The sequence below is a fragment of the Nicotiana attenuata genome, chromosome 4 (genome assembly GCF_001879085.1).
Source record: "Nicotiana attenuata strain UT chromosome 4, NIATTr2, whole genome shotgun sequence".
NCBI lineage: Eukaryota > Viridiplantae > Streptophyta > Magnoliopsida > Solanales > Solanaceae > Nicotiana > Nicotiana attenuata.
The window spans coordinates 1,427,024-1,447,348 of NC_031992.1; the positions used below are offsets into that span (position 1 = coordinate 1,427,024).

A 20,325-nucleotide genomic window follows, 5' to 3' on the forward strand; every position below is an offset into this window, starting at 1 on the left:
GAAACATGAATCTAAAATTTTTGATTAAGGATAAAGGAGTAATTATCATTTCAATCCTGGTTAGAGTAGGCACACTATTGATTGATCGAATTAACGGTAAGAATTGTCATGCGCTTTTCATGATGATTACTCAAATCGAAAAAAAAGAAAAAGGAATCATACGCTTTCAATTACGCGAGCCTTGAGGAAACATAATTAAAATGCAACCCGACAATACGAACCGAAAGCAAGGGTAATTCCGTAAAATAACTTAAATTATTAAATTAAGTAAAATATATAATAAGTGTTTTATCCTAAAGCCGGGGACCGGGTTTGTCCATTAAAACTCGTGAAGTTCCAGACTGGAACACTAGAATTTGAAACTCCAGTATTTAATGGAATAGAAGCACTCATTATTAACCTTAGTGCTATATATTCTACAGATTTATCATTTGACTCATTCTCTCTCTATCTATCTCATATTCTGTACAGAAAAGACGGACTTGGACTATAAGGTAATTGATAACTGGAACCAAAATCTTTAGAAAAGGATTTTTTTGAGTTTAGGACTCAGCTCCGGGCCATTAGCAATGGCGGAGTTTTCTTCCATAGGAACAATGATGCTTCATTTTATCCGGATTTGGTTCGCGCTATGTTTGTTTCAGGTATTACTCAGACTGCAAAATTTCTGACTTCGGTTGAGCAGAAGCACGTTTTTTATTCATCATTGATTTCCGCCAGTGAGAACTTAGAAGTTGCAGAAGAACTGTTGTTTGATAATTTTGGACTTCTCCTTCCGATTGAAGCTCCTTTATTTTTATTTTTTATTTAAACAATTTGATTTTCGCTTTTTAATTGTTAAATTTTGAATTCGGTTTCTGATTGAAACTAATGTCGTTGTACAGAAACACGTTTTTTTCCATCATTGATTTCCGGCGTTCTACAAAAATGAATGTGAAACGTTTTTTGCTGTTTTTTTGAAAATTTTGGACATCTCTTTCTGATTGAAATATTCTATTTTTCTTTCAATTTTCGGTTTTTAATTGTAAAACTTGACTTCTGTTGTGAAATTTGGCTGCCTTCCTTGCGGAATTGTTTGATAATCTATAGCCTTTTAACAACGTTGATGAGTTACATGTGAAGTATATTGCAAAATTCAACTTTATGAGGAGTTTGAATGCAGTCATCTGCACTACAAAATAAGGTGTCTTTCTGTGTTCTTTCACCTAACAAATTTATTTCTTTAATTTGTGGCATAAAAAAAGTATCTTTATGTGTTCTTTCAAGCGAATTTCTATAGTAAATTAATATCCTTTTTTCAAGATGAAGGTTACTCGAGCAGTAATTTGCTGAAGAATTTTATAAGCTGGCTAACTTCTAGTCGTGACTTCTACTGAATTGTGCCTAATATTTGATTCCTACATACACAGAGAGGGAGAGAGAGAGAGAGATGCCTAGAAAGTCAATGTGGGGCATATGCCTCTTTTGATACAATAAATGAAAATAATTTCTGATATGAATGGTTTTGAAAATCCTTAGTGAACTGCGCTGAGTTGTACTCACAAATTTACCTGTGCAGGTTTTGTTTATTGGTTCTGTGGTGACTGCACAAACATCAAACTCCTCTGGAGTGTAAGTTTTATACATTTCTATCTTTAAGTGAATTGTGATATTGATATCTTTTCCTGCTGAAAGAAAATCTATGTACATTTTAATCCAAGGCAGTCAGCTCCGTTATATATTTTTTCTTTATTGAATTTTACATTTTACAAACAAACCTAAACTAAAATTTTACTTGAACTAAATGAAGCGAAGCAAATTACTAAAATATGCGCTTGTGGAGCATAAACAAAGAAGAATTGGATAGCCTTATTTTTGTTATTTAATTTTATACAATAAACCTAAACAAAAACTAAATTGTCTCATTTTTCATGAATTTCATAAAGTGCAACACCTTATAGTTTGAAATCTTCAATTTTTTCACTTGGTTAGACAAAGGCATGCTGAAGGATATTGTGCCATGTATGACATTTGCGGAGCACGCAGTGATGGGAAAGTTCTGAATTGTCCCTTTGGTTCCCCTTCTGTGAAGGTAAATACTGTTAGATAACTATTGATGAACCATCTTGGTGCCTTTGTATTTGGTTCATCATAGATCACTTGATAGAGGTTCGGTGGCTATTCTAAGCTAGCCATTCATAGTTGTTGGCCTCTACAAGATCTGGCCTGTCCCCCGCACTCTATCATATTTGTCTTGCTGACTTGACTTCCCTTCCAATCAAAAGGAAAAAAGGAATCACATGCACATGCTCAGAGACTTATATGTGGTTCTCCTGGTTGTATTACTCTAAAACTATTGGATATCCAAATTATATTCAACCTGGTATTTTAATGTCATTATGTACAATACTTGTGCTCTGCAGCCAGGTGAGCTACTTTCATCGAAAATTCAAAGTTTGTGCCCAACGATAACTGGAAACGTCTGTTGTACGGAGGGTCAATTTGATACCTTGCGAGCTCAAGTCCAGCAAGTAAGATTTTTATGCTGTAAAACTTTACCAGCTCCTAATTTTGAGAATTTTATCTGAAAAATGAGTAGTTTTAACAACAAAGAATATTATGAGTATAATTTTGATAACTTGGAGGGTCTTTGTAGCCAAGTGATCTGAACAAATCTAATGTTGTATGACAGAGCGTCTTTTCTCTTTGACATGGGGGCTATTTAGGAGTCTTGAGATTGGTGCTTTAGTGATAAGCTCTCACATTTGATGGTTGTCAAGTAACAGGTCTTGTGTATTTGTGTGACAGGAGTTGAGTTGGAGATGGCTCTGTAGCCTTCTTACTTGAGAAAAATTGATTCTTGTCACAACTGAGATCTTGTAGCTTATCTGCTGAATCAATTTTCAATTTTGTTTCAACTCCTTTACTTAGGACAGCTAGTCTGATTAATATTACTCACTAGATACTGGTGAGCATACTGTGCATAATTCTAATTGGTAGAAGTCATTGAGAATAAACGCAAGCTGAGAGATAATAATAGTATATGATATTGGAGATAGCAGGTAGAAGAAAGGAATTGAAGGAAATATCTATGCATTCAATACGATAGCTCTTCCATCGCTTCTCTTTTCTGGCTAGTAGGGTGGTTATAAGAGTATCATTTGTAGTAAAATTACTATAGGATTCAAAATAATTTTACTCCAAAACACGTTGTTCCTCTTATATGTGTGTGTAACTGTGTATATAATCTATATATTTCTTCTTTGGGAGGGGTTGGGGTAGCTGAAACCTTTTTCATTTCGAGTTATGTGTAAATAATGGCAGTTCTCTTCTCATGATTCTTTCTTGTTTTGAAGTCCTCTGTATCCAATTAACTTCTTTTGTAGGCAATTCCGTTTCTTGTGGGCTGTCCAGCATGCTTGAGAAACTTTTTGAATTTGTTTTGTGAACTTACATGCTCTCCGAACCAGAGCCAGTTTATCAATGTTACATCTATTTCCAAGGTAAGTGCTACCTATGTGGCAAGTTTGCTATTTAATTTCGTCCTCACCTTGTATCAATTGTCCTAAACACTTTCGGGGAAGCTGATTTAAGCTAAACTATCATGTTTGTCACTGTGCACCAATTGTCCTAAATTGCTTTGAATAGGCAATTCATGTTTTTTTTTTGTTTTCAGGTCAAAAGCAATTCTACTGTTGATGGAATTGATTTTTTCATAACTGACACTTTTGGTGAGGGGTTGTACGAATCTTGCAAGGATGTAAAGTTTGGTACGATGAATACCAGAGCCATAGAATTCATTGGTGCAGGAGCTAAAAATTTTAGAGGTAAATTGTCTATTCCTTGGTTCCTGACTTTGAATAGATGCACACATGTAAAAAGGTGTGCATGTCTTCATGCTACCATGCCTCAGTAAGTATAGCTTTTGGCTTTTCTTTATCGTTATTAGGAGGGCTGTTGGCTTGGGTTGAAAAGGTTGTACACACACATGCATTATAAGTATAACTGGCAGTTGCTCTTTCTTTTGGTTACGCAAGACAGAGAGAACAAGAGAGAGTATTGGGGTGACGGTGGATAATAGTATGATTTCTTTGATTTAGTTGGTAATCTGCATGCCATGCTGACACTTAATTTGGCAGAGTGGTATGCATTTATTGGAAGACGAGCGGCACCTGGAGTCCCTGGATCTCCCTATGCAATTAACTTCAAACCAACTGCTCCTGAGTCATCTGGAATGAAACCTATGAACGTGTCTGCATATTCATGTGGTGATACATCACTAGGCTGTTCATGTGGTGATTGCCCCTCGGCTTCGGCCTGCTCAAGTTCGGATCCTCCTCCTGCGCAGAGAGAAGATTCTTGTTCAGTGAGAATTGGGTCTCTCAAGGTGAAAAGACACCTATTATAGAGAGTCACTTGATTTACTTGCTTCTATAATTCATACACATAGCTCAGATTGAATTTCAGCTTTAAAGCATAGCTTGTTAAATCTGTCTTTGTTGCATCGGTGGAACTGCAAGAAAATACATGATTTATGCTGTTCCAACTCTTGATTGGTGCAGGTGAAGTGTATTGAAGTTGCTGTCACAATTCTGTATGTTGTACTAGTCTCCGTTTTTCTTGGATGGGGCTTTCTCCATAAAAAAAGAGAAGAGACTCCGGTTTCGAGAACAAAGCCATTGATCCGTGCAACTGGAAATGGTGTCATCCGCCAAAGCAGCAGGCAAAAGGATGAGAATATTCCCATGCAGGTGAATGCCAGTTTGCAACCTCTCAGTGATTTGTTTGCTTGTCTGAGATATCTCATTTTGTATTTTTCATATTAGTGCTACTTTCCTTTACCTTAATACCTTCTGTCTCTCAAAACATGAGTTTGGCGAATCATCATCTGTATAAAATGTGTCTTCCTTTTGTTTTCCCAAATTAAATATTCCTATCCGGTTATATGAACTAAAGAATCTACTAGCTAACACCATTGAGCATAGGCCAAAAGTTGTAGTTTAAATACTGTGAAAGGTGGCTGATTTCTTCTATAATCTTCTTTCCTCAAAATTTCAATGTTCTATTTGTTGTAATAGTTTATGAGTTAACTTTTGGGTCATAGCTGGTTGGATAATGGGAGTTTCACCATGAGATATCTCAATATCATCTCCCCATGTTTTGAAAATTTCAGATGCTTGAAGATGTCCCTCAAATTTCAAGTGGTATTCAACTCTCAATTGTACAGGGATATATGTCAAAATTCTACAGGTGATTCTCTACGCTTTTAATCAGTTAAGATCAGTGATTGGTTGAGGATTGTTCTTACAGAAATGGTTGCATCTGTAAACAACCCCCTTTTCAGGAGATATGGAACATGGGTGGCTAGAAATCCAATCCTTGTATTGTGTTCATCGTTGTTCATTGTCCTGGTGCTCTGCTTAGGCCTTTTCCGTTTTAAAGTTGAGACAAGGCCTGAGAAGGTATGATGTGGCTTAGCTGTCTCAGTTTCCTATTATATCATTTCATCCACTTAGCAAGATTATATTTGCTTGTATACACCATTGTTTTAATATTTTTAATTTTTTGCATTCACGTCCTGAGATTCCACATTGATACTTTCAGCTATGGGTCGGCCATGGGAGTAGAGCTGCAGAGGAGAAACTATTTTTTGACAGCCACCTTGCACCATTTTATAGAATTGAGCAGGTTCTACTTCATTGTGTTTTCTGCTAGATATTTTTTCATTGTTTTTTATGTAGTTAAGTCAGACTTGGTATAATATTTCACGATTGTAGTATCCAATAGTCCTGTGGATCAATAATTCTGGGGCCACATGTATGTTATGTTTCTCACGCTAATTGACTTGAGTACTTTGTGGATGAGTCGTAAGTATTTTGGTGGAGTACTTTGTGGATTAGTGTTTCTCAGGAGTAACTTCAAAATGATGACAAAACTAACACTATGGAATTGAGAAAGCAAGACCTATAAAACGAAGGCTTGTTTTATATATTTCAAAGATTGATCTGATGGTCTCTAATTGCTTTAAGCACTCAGTAACCGTACCGATTTAGATATGTTTGTACCTCGTAGTGCTGGTTGTTTCCAGCACCTGGGGTTCCATGTAAGTATTTGGTAAAATGGAGTAGTTACCTATGCCAGTTCATTTAACATGCTGGCATCTTAATATTTCAGTTGCTGAAAAGGCTTGACTGTGGTTAATTTGAGTACTGTGCTACTACTACTTGGGCTTCTCCAAAATTTTGCACTGCACTTGGTTAAGATGAACACCTATATCCATCCTCCCAAAGAGCCATGAAAATGATTTCTCAGATACTGATTGGGTGAAAGGTTTTACCCTGAATACAGACCAAGCCTTTTCTTCAGTTGGAGAATTCTCGATTCAGTACCGATCATGCAATGCAAGACATCTAAAATTGGACAGTGAAAATTTTCCAACTTGAATCCTGATGCATCCAACTTGCTTGGGATTGAGGTGTAGTTGTAGTAGAATTAGTTGAATCCTGATCCATTTGTAGACTCTAGCTGTATCATCTTTTCATGTCACAAACTTGTCTTTGCATTCACGTTAAATGTAATAAAAGTTTGTAACTTTCACGTCTTTGTCTGGATAGGTCTTAGCCAAACAAAAAGAGGCTTCCTTGTCTGACTATCTGCATCTATCCTAATTTTACAGCAAGGAAACTCTGTGAGGGTTTGGGGTATGCTATTGCTGACAACTGCTAGCTCAATGGAGCTTTTTCTGTTTAGCTGCTGTTCACTGTTTTGTTGCCTTTTCAACTTAATAGAACCTTATAAATCTTTTTTAAGAAATAGGCCTGCCATTCTGGTCATGTTTGGATCCAGTTACAGTTTGGATGTACTTTAACCTATGTTTCTCAAGTCTTGCCTTTTTTTATTACATTAGTATCTTTAAATTCAAGTAGCTGAATCCCACGTTTCCCATTTATCAGGGTAAAGGGGGCTTTCTTTTCTCTTCCTTTTTTCCCTTGTTTTGAGGTGGGGGTGGACTGGATGACCTTTGAATCTCATGGAAATTACTATCACCTTATTAAAATTGCAGCTCATAATTGGTACAATCTCAGACGCAGATAATGGAAAATCACCTCCTATTGTTACTGAAGACAACATCAAGTTACTCTTTGACATACAAAAAAAGGTAATACATCTGCTTGAATTTTGTTTTAAACTGAACGGAATCATGCTTCCTTTAATTACCTGCAAGAGGAGTGAAATCTGATTTACAGTTCTGTGCATCATATGATTTAAGCAAGTGCAAAGTATATTCTTAATATTTTCTTCTTTTCCTAGAAACTAAGTTTGCCCCATGTTGAATAGATTGATGCTATCCAAGGGAACTATTCTGGCTCAATGGTATCTCTGACTGACATTTGTATGAAGCCACTTGGCACAGAATGCGCTACTCAAAGTATTCTTCAGGTACAACACTATATTAGTTAATTCTTCTACTCTTTGGCTATATATCTCGTATTAAAGCAAACATTAACTGAACTTATTAATATTTCGAAGCAAGTTCTCTAAGTCTGTCAGTGATCTCTTATTTAAGAATGTCATGATCTGAAGATTGTGTTAAATATTGAGTACATACGGGAGAAAAATATGAAAGTTCAACGTCAAATTCCTTGGGCTGTGAAATGGTCTTGTCTTTTTCTCTCTGCTCTATATTGAATGTTTTGGCACTTTGACATGCCATTGCGTAGATGATGATGTCTGCTGCATGTTTTTCCTTTAACTTCCTGTTCCTTTCTTCATGGTCCAAATGTTATCTGTTTTTCTCTTAGCGATGTCTTTTGGTACTAGACCTAATTACTTGTGACTCTGCTACCCCTATTAATTGTCAATCATGACTGCTATTACAGATGTCTGTTAAAGAAATCTCTCAATTTCCCCTTAAATGTCTTGCAACTGATTCCCACTTATATGATTTGTAGTATTTCAAAATGGACAGCAATAACTTCGATAGTTATGGTGGCATTGAGCATGTTCAGTACTGTTTTCAGGTATGTTGTGATCTAACTTTGTGATGCAGTACTGGTAAAGTTACTTTTATTTTTCTTTTCCTTTTGTCTCTGGTCGCTCTTATAATATTCTTTTTCCTTTCTTTTTATCGGTTTTACTTGTAACTTGCTTCTTTGGTCCACATTGCTGTTTGCTGCATACATTCAAATCAAGCAGAACAGCATTAAAGGTGCTACTGCTGATTGGAGTTGTATTAGTTAGTTAAGCCTGGATAAAGGTAGAGTGTATTGCACCCAAGGGTGTGATCTAGTGGTTAATGGGTTGAGAACCATGAGGGCTCAGGTTCAAATCCCAGCGGAGTCCCATCTGCCCAAGCCTTGGTGGACAGAGTTACCCGACACCTGTGCTGGTGGGAGGTAGCAGGTACATTGTGAAATTAGTCGAGGTGCATGCTATCTAGGCCGGAAACCACGGTTATCAAAAAAGGAAGAAGGTAGAGTGTATTCCTCTAGCATGCACACATCAAGTTGAGATATCCATGCTCAAATTGAATGACTGCAGAAATTCTGGGATTTGAACATGTGACATGGTTTGAATAAGAACTACTTAAATCAAAATGACAGTCATTTTTATTTAAATCTGCAGACAACACATGAAACAACCTGATACGTTCTACTCTAAACAAAGCATATCCAAATCTTGATAGTACTCTGAGTTCATGAGAGGAGTTAGTTGCTTCTAATTGATTGGATGAGCAAATAAATTGAGGTCCTTCAACTTGTGTCTACTCAGGGTGCTTACGATATCTCTTCACCAAGGAACTCGATATTCTAACAGCTTAAGTTTGTAAAATCAGTCAATTCTTGCTGTCTTCAATAGAATATTAAGAAGTGAACAACGGAGAAAGTTTGGCTCTTGAGTTTAAAGAATCAGAAATTAATCAATGTGCTTATTTTTCCTTTTAATTTGTATCTTTCTCAATCTTTGACATCCGCTTTCATTTCATACTTCTTCACAACCTAAAGGAATAATGTTAAAGCTCATCATCAATTTTCTTTGCTGTCCTTTAGCATTATACTTCAGCAGAGAGCTGTTTGAGTGCTTTTAAAGCTCCACTTGATCCAAGTACTGCTGTTGGTGGTTTCTCTGGTAACAATTACTCTGAGGTACCTCCGTTTGCCTTTTGTCCATAGATTTCGTGATTCAAAGAACTGATGCAATGTTGGTCTAAGCTGTATCCTGATGTATAAATGTTTATGAGACAGGCTTCTGCTTTCATTGTGACCTATCCTGTGAATAATGCAATTAATAAAGAAGGCAACTATTCTAAGAAGGCAGTGGCCTGGGAGAAGGCTTTCATTCAGTTAGTGAAGGTCTGCATCTTGTAATATGTTCCTTTCACTAATAGCTCTATACCATGACGTGCCTTCTGAGGACTCTAAAAAGCTAGATAACACTTTTTTTTTATAATATAAAAGCACAAAGAAAAAAAAGCTCGATAACATAAGAAGTCACTGAGAGATCCTAAATGAAACATTTGAGCATTAATTTTCTAATACTAGATTACCTTTGACTATGTGGTCTAATCAGTTTTGATACTATGGGCAGGATGAGATCTTGCCAATGGTACAAGCAAAGAATTTGAGCCTTGCTTTTTCATCAGAAAGTTCTGTTGAGGAAGAGTTGAAAAGGGAGAGCACAGCAGATGCTATTACTATCTTGGTAAGGAGTGGACCCACTATGGTTTCATGTTTACTTTGACATGTCCTTCTCGCTCACCTTAATGACTATTATATCATGCACCTCCTCTGTTGCTTCTGCTCACCGTTTCCTTTTGTACTTGCTCTGTTCCAGATAAGCTATCTTGTGATGTTTGCCTATATATCCTTGACGTTGGGCGATACTCCCCGTTTTTCCTTTTGTTACATTTCCTCTAAGGTACAGTGCTTTTGACCCTTCATATCATCAACCATAATGTACTATGGACTCATGACTGTTGCAATTTTTGGTCCTATTCAGTTAACACATTTAGATTTTTGTATAAGAATATACTATGAGAATCATCATCAACATACTTAATGGTTTCATTTAACTTTTTCATTCACTTGAAAGGTGGTGCTTATATTAGCTTTCTTCTATTTTCTTTTTTGACATTTGCTTTTGATGGATTGTTGTTTTCCAGGTCTTGCTTGGTCTTTCAGGAGTTATACTTGTCATGCTCTCTGTTCTTGGATCAGTTGGTTTCTTCAGTGCAGTAGGTGTAAAATCAACCCTAATTATAATGGAAGTGATCCCTTTCCTTGTCTTGGCTGTAAGTGGAATTTCGACAGTCTCCTCTTCTTTGACTTTGCTCTGTCTCTACTTGCTGATCCTTTTTGTCTAAAATATATTTACTTACAACCCCTTCTCTTGCTTTATGATCATTCTCAATCTCCATATTTTCTCAGGTTGGAGTAGATAACATGTGCATTCTGGTGAATGCTGTTAAGCGGCAGCCAATGGAACTGCCTTTAGAGGGACGAATTAGCAATGCTCTTGTAGAAGTTGGACCATCAATTACACTAGCTAGTCTTTCAGAGGTTTTAGCATTTGCAGTTGGAAGTTTCATTCCAATGCCGGCATGCCGGGTTTTTTCCATGTTCGCAGGTCAGGAATAGCCTGATTCTAGGCTTACAGAGTTGCTAGTTATTGTAAATATCTAGCATACTTGTGTTTAGAGCTTCTGTTCTTTATCCCTTTTCTTTGCTTTGGCTGCAGCATTGGCCGTTTTGTTGGACTTCCTTCTGCAAGTTACTGCATTTGTTGCCTTGATTTGTTTTGATTTTTTGAGAGCTGAAGATAACAGGATTGATTGTTTCCCATGTATTAAAGTGTCTGGTTCAAATGCTGATCCTGACAAAGGTAAATCTGGGAGCTTTTCAGCAAGGCTCTTTACTTTTATTCCGATCGGATGAAGCCCTTATATCAAACAATTTTGTAGGTAATCAACAGAGAAAACCTGGATTGCTGGTACGATATATGAAGGTAATGGATGGTCTTAAATGTTTCTGAAATTTCATCCTTTGTCCTCTCTGAACTGATGCATATGATCTCAGAAACGTTTTTAATGTTTGTTTTCTTTATCTAGTAGAAGGTTTGTCTAGTTAAATCTAAATCAAAAGGTGGCATTCTCGCATTTACTTATATGTGAACATGTCTCAGTACTATCGATCAACAAAACCATCTAAGGTTGTTTTAATTTATTATTAAAATAGATGTTTGATCCTGCTATTCTTTCAGTTTTATCTTTCAAAGTCTTAGATTTCCAGGTTGACCATGCAAAATCTTAACATATGACTATCAGGAGGAACTCTGATGATATTGCTCATATTGCAGCTATTATCTTAAAGATCTCTATGATGTACTTATTACATATAAGCCATATGAGATCTTGAAGGACTGGAAATTGTTTGTGATTATACATTGATTATTTTTTTTTTCTTTTTGATAAGTGAATAAAATGTATTGACTCAAGGGGAAATCTGGAATCCTAATTAAGAGAAGTTCCATTCTACAAAGCTGTCTTGTCATCTGGACATGATTGTGTACTGCAAGGATACCAAAAAGATATACAAAATTATCACTATCATCTTCCGAAGCCTTATGTCCTCTTCCTTTCTTTCTCCTTCCAGCACCCAAGTAATGCCTCCCATGATCATAATCAATTATTTGACTCGTGCTTTAACATCTTGGCTTTGTGATGGTAGAGATCTTGGTAACTTTATAGGAGCTCTGTACATCTTGATAGCTTTATGCTGCTGATCAGTATAGAGTTCTGTACATGTTATATCTTACACTAATTGATGTTCTTGATAACTGGAGCTGTTTTATTTGCATTTGGTAACCAATTTGATTTATTTTGATTATTTCACTTGTAGGATATTCACGCCCCCATCTTAAGTCTCTGGGGAGTAAAACTTGTTGTCATATGTGTCTTTGCTGCTTTTGCTTTGGCGAGTATTGTAAGTTGCAACACCTTTTTACTATGTAATCTTTGTCTCTTTCTGCTGGTTTTATTATATCGAGCAACCTGGAGGTGAATGATCTTTTTATCGTGATATCCTTCAAGGCATTATGTACAAGGGTTGAACCTGGTTTGGAACAACAAATTGTTCTTCCTCGCGACTCATACCTTCAGGTTTAGTACCCTAATTAATGTGCATTTACAAAATTGGTTTTCATAGAGTTGTTAAGTGTGATATTTGTTTGCATTATTTTATGCAGGGTTACTTCAACAATATCTCGGACTATCTCAGAATTGGACCACCACTGTACTTTGTTGTCAAGAACTATAACTATAGGTACCATGGATAATATACTCCTTTATTTAGCAACATGCTTCTCAATATGCTGACTTCTTTCTGTGTCTTTGACGAAGAACTTCAGAAATGTTTTAAAACATTCTAGTTGTGATATGTGTAATCATCAAAGATATGCAGATTATATTTGAGAGAATAAGAGGATGCCTGCTGAGAGTTAGAATTGTGTTTAATTTTTGTCTAAGCATGTCGCTAAAGTAGTTTGGTGCCAAGGAAGTTCTTTTGTGGATGCTTGAGAAGAAAAGAATTCACATCAATATCTCTTGAAATGATTATGCATACCTGTGACCAAACTCTTGCTTACTCTGTTCAAACTATGAGCATGCAATTGGCTGGTTAACTGGCTTTTGCACGATTTAAATATCAGAACTTTGAGCTATTATTGGTGACAGATGTGAATGTTGAACTCAATAGTCCTAATGATTGAGAATGTGATTTTACTTTCTCAGCTCTGACTCAAGACAAACGAACCAGCTATGTTCCATCAGTCAATGTGACTCTGATTCTCTACTGAATGAGGTAAAATACGTGTTCCTTTTGCAGAATCATATCATTGATATATTCTTGTGAAGTGGAGTCTCTCCTAGAATTAAGCTACATGTAGAATTGTCTCTCTATTCATCTGAGAGGAATATTTTTTTGGTCCTGGATTAAGTTTCTTCGGCTGCTGGGTTTGGGAAAGGGATAGCATTTGGTTTATTGCTGACCCCTAACTCTTGAGGTCATCCCACTTGGATCATGTGCTTACTAAAGTTTATTGCATATGGTCTTCATTGATGCGAGTGTTATGGTTTATAAATCTTTTTTGCTTAAGAAGATATTTTCCTCATATTGTTCATGCTTTACTTTAGCTTAACTTTGTATTCTGCAGATAGCCAGAGCATCTTTAACACCAGAATCAAGTTACATTGCTAAACCGGCTGCTTCATGGCTTGATGATTTTCTTGTTTGGATATCTCCAGAAGCTTTTGGGTGCTGTAGAAAATTTACAAATAGTAGTTTTTGTCCTCCTGATGATCAGGTTCGGTTACTTTCTTTCTTAAGAATCATAGGGTCATGACTGGGAATGCTTACCCAACATTTCATAGTAAAAGGTGTTTGACTTGTTATACTCTGTTCTCAGTCTAATATTTTTCCAATTGTACTATTACAGCTTTAAAATGGCTACTTCTTGTACTATCGTGTGTTTTCCAATTTGCTTTGAAGTAGACCGCTCTTTTTGAAGTTCACCACTTCTTGCGTGCTCAAATAATTGAACGAAATGTGATAGAACTTTACAAATTGCGATGTTTTAAAGCGTTTTGAGCTCGAGAATTGCTGTTTAGCTCATAGTATGACGTCCTTCTTGTGCTACATCTCACATCACTGCCGCTATAAGTTTACTGCTATTGCCCTATCAAAAAACAAAAAAAGAGTTTACTGCTATTACTTTTTGATATACTTTTCTTTTATTTAATAATATTCTATTACTAACTGAATTTATCTATTTGCTTTCAGCCCCCATGTTGTTCGCCCAGTAGTGGCTCCTGTAGCCCGAACAGCATATGCAAGGATTGCACAACGGTAATTCAAATATTTCTATCTGATATAATTTGTTATTGTGCTTTGTATTGCAATGTGACAGTAAGCAAAATGTGTTCTTCAGTTTCAAATATCTTTTTTATTTTGGCTTTTTGAAGAATCTCCTTGGACATTTTCCACGTGTATCTAGAGTCATGCCTATGAATGTCTCAGTTACATGAAAATCATTAAGCCAACAGAAAACTGTTGAATTGAGTACTTGACTAACATTTGGATTCCTTCAGTGTTTCCGTCATTCAGATTTAGCAAATGGTCGCCCCACAACTCAACAGTTTCGAGAGAAGCTTCCATGGTTCCTGAATGCTTTACCTTCCAGTGATTGTGCTAAAGGTGGCAATGGGGCTTACACCACCAATGTGGAGCTTGAAGGTTGACTGGTTATATGTATTGTTGGCATGATATAGATCTTGCAGTCAGTAGCAATTGTTCGTCTGAATCAGCTCCCATTAATTATAGCTTTGCTCCTTTTGTTTTGGTCATCAGGCTATGAGGACGGTATTATTAAAGCATCAGCCTTTCGTACATATCACACGCCTCTTAACAAACAGGTATGTAATCATTCCCAATCCTTTACCTTATAGTTCACTAAACTTTGTCTAGAGGTCCATGCCTTCAATATCAAGCCATTTTCTTCAGGTTGACTATGTCAATTCCATGAGGGCTGCACGAGACTTCAGTTCAAGGCTTTCTGATTCTCTAAAGGTTATTTCTGAATGCAACGTAATGAAGTATTGGTATCCTTTTCAGGAACTTAACTGTTTGGCCTCTCTTTGTTGTCTCTACTGATTTCTAATGACAATATACTTTTGTACTAAGATTATCTCTTTTATTTTTATTTGTTCAACTATTAAATGTGCATTCTGGTGATAAATTAATGCTAATCTGCAAGTAAGTTTGGTTGTACTTCTGTTTTATTTCTCATTATAGCCTTTAGAGCATTGTCATTCGTGTATTCAACTCATTTATTTTTGTTTTAGTAATTAGTACAATGTATTTACCTATATAAAGACTTTTATGTCAAGATCGTTGTCAACAATCCCATTGCAACTCATTCTTTGAAATTCATGAGTGTAGCAGATAATGGATATTCGAAAAGAACGTTGTTCTGCAGTGCAGAGGCAGTTACTGCTGGAAAATTTGGTTAATCTCATCTAGATGTTCTTCTGATTATAAACTCTGAAGGTAGAGGGGAGCTGTGCAAGATCGATGAAAGTAGGAGAGAAACACACTTATTTTTGTTATTCATAGTTGATATCATGAATGTGAATATGCTCTTAATAAGTACGTCGTTAGCTAGTAAATGTTATAATTTGAGAAGTGTAGCTACAGTTAGATCATTTTAAGAGAGTACTCTTACTGTCGTTTATGCCAATTCTGATTGAACCAAAACAGAAGGAAAGATGATCTGAAATAGGGACTATTCTATCCAAAAACCAATAGGCATGTTATAATTGTATTATTAAAGTTTTGGTAAGTTTAGTAAAAAGCTTAAATTTTCATTCTGGAACTTTCAAGAGATTCTCCCCATTAATTAGATAGAGAAGATCACCAAGATTTCGCGATCCGCTGCTGAATTTATTCCAATTCCAAGTGCTCCGGTCGAATCGGTATATCACTTGGAGATTGTGTAATGCTTACTCTCAAACTCTTCGCTTACACAGTAGTGATATTTTTTGTTTCTCTCTTCATCTTTGGATTCCTATCTAATGATCCCGGATGTAATCCTGGACGTGAAGAATAAAATAAAAAGGGTTAATTCTTTTAGAGAAAGAGCTTCATTGCTTGGTGTCAAACTAGGATATGCGGTAGAAAAATGGATGATCTATTCTCTTTTTTTTCATTAGATATTGGTGTCATGGGGTCTTGCGAATTGTATATAACTAAAATATAATTATCTGTATTTTTAAGAGTAGGAAGAAAATTTATGATTTTTAAGAGTAGGAAGAAAATTTATGTGGCATAAAAAGGAAATTGTGCCAAGTGAAAGAGTTCTTACAGCCATTAATTAAACCCCATAAGTAAACTGCTACGAATCTGTGATTCGTCCCATTATTTTCTTCCAGACAATCACACACTTGGCATGCATTTTCTAAAAATTCTGTGTGTCGGCCATGGCTTATCTCTTTGTCTTGTGCAGATGGAGATCTTCCCATATGCTGTGTTTTATATGTTCTTTGAGCAATATCTGAGCATATGGAGGACAGCCCTAATTAACTTAGCTATTGCTATTGGTCAGTATCATCTCTCTTTATGCTCTTTATATATGTCGCTTATCCTTTCTCAATTAGGAAACATTGGGTGGTTTTATAATGTCTAAAACCATTAAGAAACATTAATCAATTATTTTTTTCATTTTCTACAGGTGCTGTATTTATTGTATGCTTAGTGATCACATGTAGGTTAGTAGATTATCTCTTACTTGGAATGCCGTTCCTTTCAATTCTACTGGAACAAAACACCTTTTTTTATTTTATATATATGTGTATTAACTCTGTTTCTTTACACCTTTTGCTACATCCAGTTTATGGACTTCAGCAATTATTTTGCTTGTGCTGGCTATGATTGTTCTGGATCTTATGGTATTCTTCTATGAACAAATCGCTTGAGTTCCTATCATTGTACCTGTTCTTTTTCTCTCTAGCTGTGACATTGTACATTGTTTTGCAGGGAGTAATGGCAATTCTAAAAATCCAGCTCAATGCTGTATCTGTTGTTAACCTTGTGATGTCCGTCGGTATTGCTGTTGAATTCTGTGTCCATATAACACATGCCTTCTTGGTTAGTCTTCTATCACAGTGATCTATCTGGTCTACTACTCTTATGTAAAATAATGGGAGAGTAGAGCTCAACTTGAGTAGGTCCAAGTAAGGGAATTACTGTATATTGAACAAATGTGGTTGTCTCCAAAGAGATTGTGAATGAAATCTTTGTCCGATTGTGTAAAACTAATGACTAACAAGTTCTAGTAAAAGTTTAGTGCTCTGTATGCTAAGTAAACTGTTCAAATGATGTCTTTCATTGAGTTATTAGCGATGAACCTCCTGCAGCGAATTATACATTACCGCAAACCTTAGCTTGGGCAGTCAATTATGACCCTAAATAAACAAGATAATTTGGCTTTATATCCCTATTGAGCCAGGTTAATTCAAGGTTGTTGGTGTACAGCAATATTATTTGTTATCTATTCATTTTTCTGTATGTTCAGTTAGAGGCGTTCATCCTAGGGTTCTCTCTATAACATACTTATGCACTTTATGCAGGTCAGCAGTGGAGATAGAAATCAACGGATGAAGGAGGCACTGACTACTATGGGCGCTTCTGTATTCAGGTTTGACATTCTCCTATACTATTGGAGAAGATAGGATGGATTATGTCTTACTGATCTCTCTTTATGTTAGAGCACGTTTAAAACATCCATTTGTTTTTGCTTCTCCATTTAACCAATTCAGTGAAACTATCTTTAATCAAGTCTACTTTTTGACTTTTATCTATAGGATTAAAAATAGTGAGTCAGCTTGTTTATAAACAGATATAACTACGAGGCGATACTTTCTAGAACAGGAATTAACGGCTAGCAGGATGTTAACTTGATCTGAATACATGTTCATAACAGATCGAGTTTTAGCACATAGCGACATCATATAAAATGAAGAACTGTCAGGAAGGATAGATCATGTCTATGACTTCGCAGCTAATAATGCAAAGCAACACAATATATATCTGTCTTTTAAATATGGTAGATATTGAAGAAAATATATACCTGGAAAAGAATTCTCACTTATTTATTATTCTCACCTTTTGCAGTGGTATCACGCTTACCAAGCTCGTCGGTGTCCTTGTTCTTTGTTTCTCAAGGACAGAAGTTTTTGTGGTATGTCTACTTGCACACAAAGTCTTGGAGTGAACCACTTGTTCTGGTTGTTCTCATCTTAACCTACATTGTGCAGGTTTACTATTTCCAAATGTACCTGGCTTTGGTTCTTCTTGGTTTTCTACATGGACTCGTATTTTTACCTGTAAGTGACTTGAATTAGTAATAACTATTCCGAATGATAAGAAAAAGATCATATAGTATAAAGTGCACGTTATCCTATCCCTTGAAATCAAATTCATTATTTTGTTTCACAAGAACAACAAAATAGAAAAAAGAACTTGAAACAACGACGATGATCTTAGTGGAACTGGAAACGTAGGATTGCTGTATTTCAATAGTTGCATTCATTTTGCACCAAAAAAAGAAAGAGGAAGAGTTAAAAAGATAAAATGTTTACTGAACTAAAGTTTAGTTAGTTTACTTAATCCTTAATTTTATTTGAAAATTGTAGAATTCTAAAACCATGTTGGAAATAATTCACGGAGATCTTGAAATTTGAAGCAAACTTGGTTATGCCTTGTAAATGCTCCACTTGCTCCTCCTCTGCAGGTACTATTAAGCATGTTTGGTCCACCATCAAGATGTGTGCTAGTAGAGAAGCAAGAGGATCGGCCATCTACATCTTCCCAATTCTAATCTAATCAGGTGTTAGAGCTAATCTTTCTTTTTTCAGAAGCCATGACTTGATGTTTGTAATTTACCTACAGCACAACTTTGATACAAGCTTACATTGAAAGAGCTGCCTTTTTGTAGGGATACATAGTCTTTTCTTTTTCATTCTTTTTTTCTCTAGTTTTTGAGTTGGAGGGGAAGTAGGGAAAGGGGAGGGCTTGAATGTCCATGACTACATTGTATAACCTTCTGGAGAACACATCAGAATAGCTGTGTTAACTGTAAAGTAATACAATTATATTCTCTGTAAAAAGAAGGAACAAAGAAAGGTATATATATATATATATATATATATATACATATATATGTCAAATTTTGCTATACGCTGTCAATTTTAGATTATCTGTTCACTATGGACCTATAAAATTTCAGGCCAATCGAAATCCATCAAAAAAATTTACAAAATCAGCACGTACTAATACATACGAAAAATGGATATAATCACAAATTTGTATTGCATCACCTTGAAATGCCATAAAATGAACCGAAACTCATAGTGAATCAATGAGTATTGGTCATTAGACTGTTTTTTTATGGACCTACAATTTTTTATGGATCTACAATTTTTCAGGCCAAGAGTTCGTTCTATAAAATCAACATATACTAATACACATGAAAAGGTGAATATAGTCAAAAATTCATGTTGCATCACTATGAAACACCATAAAATAAACCTGTAAGTCATGACGAACAATGAGTATTGGTCCCATAAAATAAACTTGGATATGATCACAAGTTCATATTGCAAAATCCCATAACGCCATAAAATGAACCTGAAAGTCATGAGAAAGCGATGTGTATTGTCATTAGGCCATTTTATGTGGACGTACAAAATTTCAAGCCAATCAGAGTCCATCAAAAAAATTCTACAAAATTAACATGTACTAATACGCATGAAAAAGTGGATATAATCATAAATTCGTGTTATATGACCCGAAAACACCATAAAATGAATCTAAAAGTCATGACGAAGCTATATGTATTAGTCACTAGGCCGTTTCCTGTGGACTTACGAAGTTTCAGGCCAATCAGAATCCTTCAAAAAAATTACACAAAATCAGCATGTACTAATACATATAAAAAGATGGTATAATCACAAATTCATGTTGTATGACACCAAAATATCAAAACTGAACCCGAAAGTCATGGTAGAAGTAATGAGTATTAGTCAATAGGCCGCTTCCTATGGACCTAGAAAATTTCAAACCAATCGGAGTCCGTAAAAAAATTCTACAAAATCAACATGTACTAATACACACGAAAAAATAAATATAATCACAAATTCGTGTTGCATGACCCAAAACACCAATAAAAGAACCGAGAAGTTATGGCGAAGCGATGAATATTGGCCGCTAGGCTGTTTCTTGTGGACTTACAAAATTCCAGGCCAATCAGAGTTCGTATAAAAAATTTCACAAAATCATCATGTACTAATGCATACGAAAATAGATAGTCATAAATTTGTATTGCATGACCCTAAAACACCAAAAATAAACCCGAAAATCATGGCAAAGCAATGGTATTGATCGCTAGGCCGTTTCCTTTGGACCTACGAAAATCCAGGCCAATCGGAGTCCGTCAAAAAATTCTACAAAATCATCATGCACTAATAAGCATGACCATTAAACGCCATAATATGAACATGAAAGTCAAAAAGCAACGTTAATCATGGCGAAACAATCAGTATTGATCACTAGGCTTTTTTTATGGACCTATGAAATTTCAGACCAATCAGAGTGTGTCAAAAAAAATTCTATAAAATCGGCATATAGTAATACACACGAAAAAGTTGATATAATCATAATTTCGTATTTTATAAACTTATAAAAGACTATAAAATGAACATGAAATTCATGGCGACGCAATGAGTATTAGTCAATA

General features: G+C 35.7%; 1 protein-coding gene across 2 annotated transcripts; it reads left to right on the forward strand.

Annotated features, from left to right (window-relative positions):
- LOC109224802 (Niemann-Pick C1 protein-like) lies at window positions 321-18,545 on the forward strand. Of its 2 annotated transcripts, none has more exons than XM_019389334.1 (39): window positions 321-644; window positions 1,559-1,611; window positions 1,972-2,071; window positions 2,403-2,510; window positions 3,366-3,482; window positions 3,656-3,806; window positions 4,119-4,366; window positions 4,542-4,730; window positions 5,153-5,229; window positions 5,324-5,441; window positions 5,584-5,667; window positions 7,065-7,137; window positions 7,316-7,419; window positions 7,932-8,000; window positions 9,030-9,125; window positions 9,225-9,332; window positions 9,568-9,681; window positions 9,814-9,897; window positions 10,142-10,270; window positions 10,407-10,605; window positions 10,717-10,860; window positions 10,940-10,983; window positions 11,877-11,960; window positions 12,068-12,136; window positions 12,223-12,299; window positions 12,767-12,836; window positions 13,189-13,338; window positions 13,815-13,880; window positions 14,123-14,267; window positions 14,382-14,446; window positions 14,535-14,600; window positions 16,036-16,129; window positions 16,261-16,297; window positions 16,420-16,477; window positions 16,566-16,676; window positions 17,159-17,226; window positions 17,703-17,769; window positions 17,846-17,914; window positions 18,322-18,545. In XM_019389334.1, the coding sequence occupies exons 1-39, from the start codon at window positions 570-572 to the stop codon at window positions 18,406-18,408; spliced, it is 3,867 nt and encodes a 1,288-aa protein (XP_019244879.1). In that variant the 5' UTR covers window positions 321-569; the 3' UTR covers window positions 18,409-18,545. The 2 variants fall into 2 exon arrangements, with proteins under 2 accessions (XP_019244879.1, XP_019244878.1); XM_019389333.1 differs by having other exon boundaries at window positions 322-644; window positions 7,043-7,138; window positions 7,318-7,419.